The 8,459-nt window shown below is 38.3% G+C and overlaps 1 protein-coding gene across 1 annotated transcript; it reads right to left on the reverse strand.

The window, feature by feature from the left end:
• Positions 1 to 1,624: 1,624 nt before the first annotated feature.
• LOC101662988 (lupus La protein-like) lies at positions 1,625 to 3,048 on the reverse strand. Its single transcript, XM_045286262.1, has one exon. It carries the CDS (start codon positions 2,948 to 2,950, stop codon positions 1,730 to 1,732), a length of 1,221 nt encoding a protein of 406 aa, XP_045142197.1. The 5' UTR covers positions 2,951 to 3,048; the 3' UTR covers positions 1,625 to 1,729.
• Between the last annotated feature and the right edge of the window lie 5,411 nt (positions 3,049 to 8,459).

Consider the following 8,459-nt stretch of genomic DNA (forward strand, 5'->3'; position numbering starts at 1 on the left):
TCATTTTATTGGGGGCTCATACAATGCTTATCACAATCTATCCATCCATCCATTGTGTCAAGCACATTTGTACATTTGTTGCCATCATCATTCTCAGAACATTTGCTTTCTACTTGAGCCCTTGATATCAGCTCCTCAATTTCCCCCCTCCCTCCCCGGTCCTCTCTCCCTCATGAACCCTTGATAATTTATATATTTTGTCATATCTTACACTGTCAGATGTCTACCTTCACCCATGTTCTGTTGTCCATCCCCCAGGGAGGAGGTTATATGTAGACCCTTATAATCGGTCCCCCCTTTCTACCACTCCTTGTAATTGGTTCCCCCTTTCTACCCCTCCTTGTAATTGGCTCCCCCTTTCTACCCCACTTTCCCTCCACCCTCCTGGTATCGCCACTCTCACCACTGGTCCTGAAGGGATAATCTGTCCTGGATTCCCTGTGTTTCCAGTTCCTATCTGTACCAGTGTACATCATCTGGTCTAGCCAGATTTGTAAGGTAGAATTGGGATCATGACAGTGGGGGACAAGAAGCATTTAAGAACTAGAGGGAAGCTGTATATTTCATCGTTGCTAAACTGAACCCTGATTGGCTCATCTCCTCCCCGGACTCTTCTGTAAGGTGGTGTCCAGTTACCTACAGATGGGCTTTGGGTCTCCACTCTGCACTCATCCTCATTTACAATGATATGATTTTTTGTTCTTTGATGCCTGATACCTGATTCCTTTGATACCTCATGGTCACACAGGCTGGTGTGCTTCTTCCATGTGGACTTTGTTGCTTCTGACCTAGATGGCCGCTTGTTTACCTTCAAGCCTTTAAGACCCCAGACGCTATATATTTGGTTCAGTAAAGTGTGGTGAAGAAAGCAGATGGTCTATCTAAAAGCCTGTCTATCAATTGGAATAGTGTCTGGGGTCTTAAAGGCGTATATTCAAACAAGCAGCCATGTAAGCAAGGAGTCAACTAAGTCCATTCAGAAGAAGCACACCAGCTGTGTGATCCAAAGATGACAAATACAAAACTCTACTATGGTGAGGAGAAAAACATCAGAGCAAAAATTATGAACACCCAATTTGTGGAAGGTTATGGGGAATGGTGGCTGCTCAAAACCCATCTGCAGAGTTTCTCAGCAGGCTAAGCCACTGGAAGATCCACTCTAGCCACAGACAAGAGTTTCAATGGCCTTATTAATAGGCAGAGACCATTGTAAGCTTGATTATGTTGGGTCAACCTTGATACTTGGCCATCTGATTACCCTATAGAGGGGATCTTGACATGTTTTCTGGGTGCCAATATCTCTTACTGGTTCCATGAGAGAAATTTTTTCCCTGGATTTTTGAATTTTGTTGGGGATCTGTCCCTTCTTAGGCATTTTGTGGTGTCATTGTCTGTTTACTGTTATGTTCTTATCCTTACCATCTTAGCATGCTTTTGTTTTTATTGTTTTCTTTTTTTTCTCTTTTTATATAGCATATATTTTATTAAATTTTATACTAATATATCCACATTAAAAAGGCAATTTAGTGGAAGAACCTTCCTTTTGAATTATCTGTTAACACACAGCTATACATTACAAAATCCTCATCTGATAACAAAAAGAAAACAAAATATTTTCCTTTCTTACAGGTGGACTTTGAAGTGGACCTAATTCGATTTTCTTTTTAAAAATCTCCAAGAGAAAGCAGATTAATTGTAAATAAAATGAATGTTACAGTGGTTGCTTACACTACTGGTCTCCGGTACCATTTTCTGTTTTCTGTTGTTTCGATGCAGGCTCTTCTTGGTCTGCTTCTTCTCTTGCTCTTTTCACTGGTCCAGCTGCACCACCATTTTCATCGCATTCATCCTCACTCTCGAATTTCGTTTTCTTGCCCTGCAACTGTACTTTTCCTTTAGCCGACCGCACCTGGGCAGCTTTGTTTCCCTTTCCCTTTCCTTTAAACTTGCGACCTTTAGACTTCCATTTGTTCAGGGATTCTTGTTGATCTTCCATGATTTTTTTCAGTGCTGCTTTCTCCACCTCTCCTTCTAGGACTTCCCCCACCACGTCTCTGCTTCTTAGTTGTAGGTTATTGTTACTCGCATCTTTGGCTTTATCCAGCACTTCTTTAGCTTTTTCTTTAAGCAGAATTACTCCCTCTTTTGCTCCTCTGACAAAGTCTATCCACTTGATTTCTCCATGATTTGCAAAAAGGATGTGCAAATCTTCTCTGCAGGTCTGATCATCTAAGTCGCCTGCAAACTTCAGCAAGCAGCCCATCTTTTCTTCTAGAGACTTCATTTCAGCATCTTCTGCTAACTTCTGTTTTTCTTCTTGCTCTTGTTTAGCTCGTAGTTTAGCCTCCACTTTATTTTGCTTTCTTTCTTCATTCTTTTTTGCAAAGTAATCGTCTTTGAAAAGTATTAGAAGGTCTGTGTCTTTATACTTCTGGCCAGGGGTCTCAATGAACTTCTTAGCACATTCAATTCTCTCAAACACAATAAATATTGACCCCTTAAATGCTCTGTGCAATGTTCTTCTCATCTGAATATTTAGTATTTCACCTTTGCCTTCCAACCATTCTTTGATGTCATCGAGGGTTGCATCAGTTGGGAAGCCTTTAATATATACAGATCTGTTTTTTACATCATTTTTATACTCATCCGTCACTTCGGGGAGGGGTTTGCTTGGAGATCTTCTGATTTTAGTCTTATCTTCACTTATTTCCATGAGCTCTACCTTTGGTTTGCTCAATGCTTCTACTATTACATTAAAGTCTGTTGTCAGACGGTTCAGCTTGTTGAATTTTATCATTATCTCCAGTGGTACCCAGCCTTCATCTAGTTTGATATGTTCCTTTAAAAATTTGTCCCGAGGCAAATTAAAGTCACCAAAATAATACTCAATCTGATGACAGATTTTGGCTTCCAGCTCAGCCATTTTTTCACTATCACCATTCTCGGACATTGTGGCTATCTGAAAAATTTCCTGGGGGGTTCCGGCCCCGCAGAGGCGCTCCTCTGAGTGAGCAGCGACGACAACAACGCCCCGACTGCCCAGCGCTGCCGGCCCAACGCGCTCAAAGAAGACGGGGAAAGATGTTTTTATTGTTTTCTGTTGGGTCTCCCAGGTGAAGCACAGGAGGAGTTGACACATAAGGAGAATAACCGAAACAAGGTGTTATAGGAAATGCAGGCATAGGGGATGGGTGATGGGGAGGGTGAGGGGACCTTGGGAGTGGATGGTGAAGATGGGTCTGGGGAGGGAGCACTAGAATGAACTGTGATTGCATAACTCATCTTGGAGGCGATTTAACCAAGGGAGGGGGAATGTTCTAAACAAATTGATGTGGGGGTGATTTTACAAGTACCCTTGATATGATTGAATGATTGAACTATTGATTTAGATGTTATGTAAATTGCTTGCCAATAAAACTGTATAAAACATAGCAATAATGAAAACATATAGTTTTAATTTAACTGATTATCTTTACCTTATTTATCTTTCATTTATAGTAAAATGATAACAAAAACCTATTTAATATATATGATAAGTGTATTAAAAATCATTCTCTTATTCCTGGAATTTATATGCAAATATTTATGAGAGGCAAAAGAAATAGTGGTAGGAAATCAGAAATGACTGCTATGTTAATTCCAGTGTTTCCATGTTTAAGTCAACCATGCTGTTGTTATTGTTAGGTGTGTCGAGTCGGTTCTGACTTGACAGGGAAGCAATATACAGCAGAACAAAATACTGCCTGATGCTGCACCATCCTCAGATGCTTCCGCCCAATGTTGCAGTCACTGTGTCAATCTACCTCACTGATGGTCTTCCCTTTGAATGCTAACTTTCCATTTTACCAAACTACATAGCTCCCTCCAGGAACTAGTTGTTTCTGATAGCGTGTCCCAAGTCCATTAGATGAAGTCTCTCCATCCTCTCCTGTATGTACCATCCCACCTGTGCTTCTTCTCAGACTGATTTGTTCACTCTTCTGGAAGTCCATGGTGTGCTGAATACTGTTCCCTGACATCATACATCCTTTCCTTTCTTCCTTATTCAATGCTCATTATTCAAATATCACATGCACTGACACAATTGAACATATCTTGGGTCAGGCACAACTTAGTCCTCAAAATGACATTTTAATTCTTTAACACTATTATGAGTTCTTTTATAGCATTATTTCTCTGTGCAATAGTTTATTTGACAAAACATAGCTAGACTAAATTGTGAAATAATCAGAAACAACGTAAATATGGCATATAATAAAAAATCACAATTATTTCTTGAACCAACAGCATTTGTGAGATATTATTATTTCCATAAATAAATAATCTGATCATAGGTCACCTTTTCTAAAGTAAAACCTCCAGACTTCTACCTTGTAAGTCATCTGTTACCTGGAAAATATTTAATTCATTTAAAAATCATTTCTTGAAGCCTTACTAGCGTCCTTTATCTTCAGTTCTAAATTAGGTGCCTAAAGTTTCCATGACACCTGGAGGAGCTGCTCCAGTCTCCTTCTGAGGACAAGACCAGGGGAATCTGAATGACTGGTCCCATCAAGAACAGTGCACTGGCGCAAATGATTGTGCTCGTGCAATCTCATGCAAAAGGCAACTTAATGACTAATCAGATTTGCACTGAGAAGCCCTCACCCCACCCCCAGAGGGAAAAAAAACAGAAAAAGAGAAAATATTCTCTTGGTTCTTATTCTTTGGAGGTAGGAGATTTATTCAAAAGCCTATGGAGGATAGTGATAAGGGAGTAAAAAGGTAAAAACTGACAGTTGCAAAAAGTGACCATAGACAAAAATGACCACAAGCAAGAAAGGACTGTAAATATCAAGTCAACAAAAAGAGCCTCACCCATTATTATTTAAAATAGTCTTACATTTTCCGGTACTTTTTTTTTTAATAGTAAAGGTGGTGGAATAGCAAAAGAAGCTAGAGGGAAATAAATAAAGAATCAAGCTGAATCAAATTTACCTCAAAAGTCACTGAATCCACTGCTGCATTCAATTATTAATGTTACCAAATTTACGTAATCATTTTCAAAGATTGAAATAGAAAAATAAAAATGGCAAGAAATTATAACATGTTTTATAGTGCTTTCCAAAGAAATGATGAATAGTAAATATTTTATTTCAGGGATTAATTATCTGGAAAGTTTTACTTATCTTAAACATGTAATTTCCCAGAGGGTACAGTATAAATGAAACATTACTAGCCTATTACAAAAAATGATCCATTATTTCCTATTACATAGAGGAAACTACTATTAATTTTGGTTACCATTTGCCTCCAAGTCAAGCAGAAGAGTCATTCTTCAACACATAATTAAAACATGGCTGCAGCATATTCATATAGAGTCAATATAAGCACAGGATATAATATAGCAATACTGTATTCTATGATATCAGCCAATTTCTTGTTGATGTACTACTGCAACATTTAAAAATTGCTGTCAGCAAAATACACTTGTGCATAATATTAATGATACTATTCAATAATTTCCACATTCTATTTTATCATTTTTCTTTGGACTGGGACAGGATAATGCCAGACATTCAAGGCAGCTTCTGAAGACAAGGGTCTTGTCTGAAAACTGAGAATATGGGAAAGATGGTTGCCTGAGGTTTTTTGTTATTTGTTTTTTACTATTTAAAGATATTTAACTGTGTGGATCATAACAACAATTATGGATACATTTGGAAAGAATAGGAATCCCCCCAAACCTTAATTATGCTCATGCAAAACCTATGCAGAAACCAGAACGCAATTCTTCAAACAGAATAATTGGGTGGTGGCTAAAATCAGGAAAAACATGAATTAGGGTTATAACCATTCCCTATAATTAATCTATTTGTACATTGATCAAATAATATGAGAATCTGGACTATAAGAGAAACAACCCAATCCTATCAGGATTATAGGAGGCCTAATTAAGGACCTGCAGTTGGCACATGATGCAGCTGCTGGGATTGAAGAAGACTGGAAATACTCATGGTGATCAAAGACCACAGTGTTCAGCAGGGAGAGTGCCTCAGCCTAGGGAGAAAAATTCTCACAACTGCAGACTTTTGATTAAAAATATCATAATAAATCTTGAAAAGATTGAGGGTGTCTGGAATTTCATTTTACATGATGGATTTACAATCAACGTCAGATTACAGCCAAGTAACAAAATGATATGCTATACATAGGGTAAATCTGCTACAAAGGGCATTTACGAAAAAGCAAAGCTATCCCTTTGAGATACAAGGTGCATCTGTCCCAAGCCATGATTCGGTTGTCTCTCACGCACTGCAAAGCGGCAAAATGACTATGGAAGAGTGAAAAAGAATAGAAACCTTTGCATTATGAAGTTAGCAAAAATAAAAACACAGACTAGATTATGGATTGCTGAAAGCATACATGGAAATCTGGCTTGGACTGTGAATGATCATGAAACTGAGGATGATGAAACTTTGGATTATTTGGACATGTCAGTGTCTGGAGAAAACCCTCTCATGCTTGGTGTTGGGTCAGCAAAAAGAGGCAGACCCTCTTGAAATGGACTGACTCTGTGGCTACAAAATGGGCTCAAAAACAGCCCACACTTGGATTGTGATAAGAGTTGTAATTGCCTTCAATAAAATAAAATTTTTAAAAAGACTGGAAAAAAAAAGCTTTTACAAAAGAAAAGGTGGGGGGGCATGATTGTGAGGCTAGTACAGGTCGGGGCAGGTTTTTGCTTTGTTGCTCTGAGTCAGAGGAGACTCAGGGACATCTAATGAAAACAATGACCCTCCCAGGATTCTGTGCACCCTACTGGCAAGCTTATATTTGCATAGTTCTACCTAATAATTAAAGCACCCTGGTAGTGTCATGGGTTATGAGTTGGGCTAACAGCCATCAGTTGGTCCACAAAGGAAAGATGCAATATTGGACTCCTATGAAGACTTACAATATCGCAGATGCCCAAGAACAGTTCTCCCCTACCTTTGGGGGACCTTTGAGTCAGAAATGACTCTACAGCAGTGAGACCTCATGATTTGATGGAAGCCACAGACCAGAGTTAGAAGGCCCATCCAAGCATCTCACTGCATCGAATCTTCACTGAGACTCTGAGAGAGCTCCGGTGTTGTAATGAGCTTTGAGGTGACCTGTTAACCCCAAGGTCAGTGGCTGGGACTGACCAGTTGCTGTGTGCTCCACAGGGTAAAGGGCTGCCTGGGAGGTGGATATATTTGCATTCAGGCAAATGAACCCCCTGGGAGGAAAGGAATGAAAACTGTATACACTTCCTATCCACTAAGGAACTCTGTGTTCTAAGTGACTTTAGGCGAGATGCAAGGCCAGCAGTGTGTTATTATACAATTCCCTAGACACACCAGCTTCCTATCTGCCTATTTCTTTATGTGCAGTAAGGGCCATTACTGTGACCATTCCCTAAATAAATGTTCTAAAGTGACTTTCTTTATCCACCAATAAAACAAGAGGTGATAATATCACTTAGTAGGATTCAAAAGTTTTGGGGGTGTTTGTTTTGTCTTGTATTTACAAAAAAATTCCATTACAAATTTAAAACCATTTAAATGGAAATATTAGCAAATCTAAAGTCTGTCAAACCATCAAAACTATTCTAAAATACAATGCATTCACATTCCTACCACACTTTATTTATTACTGCTATCAATTCTGCAAAATGAGCAATGTATTTTGGCTGGGGCTCTCATGGGTACACATGTATTTTACAAGGACATTGGTGATATATTTTACTATACAAATCACAAGATATAGTTTACACACTGGGCTCAGGTTTTATACATTTTTCCCCAAAGGGTATTCATATTTGATAAATTACTGATTGAAATCTGAGGCAATTAAATTGTGGTGACCTTGGCATACTAGTGCATGCATTTTCTATTAAAACAATGTCAGTCCTTTATTATGGTCTGGCTGTGTAAAAGAGAATCAGGTTAGGCCCACTTCACATTTGGTTTCTTATTCCTCCAATAGATAGAATGTTTTAATTCAGAGGAATTGAATCTACCTGTCAGCCTGTGCGCTCTTTGGCTTAATTGAATGTTTTGCTTAGAATATTCCGTTTTAAAGGCCCAAAAGGAAACGACTGCGATCTACATTGCTATCATGTTAGTATTTCTGAAAATATTTTTTTTGTTGTTTTTAAAAAAAAAAAAAGAAAGAAAATATTTATTATACAATATTCCAACAATATATGCTTTCACATTTAATCTCCACCCCTTGACATTTATGCACCACTATCTCTTTTATTTCTAGAGGTTACCTTTGTCTCTACTAATCATGTTTTCTCACAAGCCATTTAGTTCATTTCTTTTTACATTTTACAGAATGCTGTACGAAAATTTTCCTTTTAATTTAGATTTCCACTAAACTCCCAAAGTTGATAAGTCTCTTCTTACTAGACATATTGAAGTACATTTACAAATTGATAGACAAGGTTT

Source organism: Echinops telfairi, unplaced genomic scaffold (genome assembly GCF_000313985.2).
Source record: "Echinops telfairi isolate 266 unplaced genomic scaffold, ASM31398v2 ScPeMD7_6;HRSCAF=24_1, whole genome shotgun sequence".
NCBI lineage: Eukaryota > Metazoa > Chordata > Mammalia > Afrosoricida > Tenrecidae > Echinops > Echinops telfairi.

Bases quoted from the DNA above. Each gene is read 5' to 3' on its own strand.
- LOC101662988 (XM_045286262.1), bottom strand. From the start codon at position 2,950: ATGTCCGAGAATGGTGATAGTGAAAAAATGGCTGAGCTGGAAGCCAAA.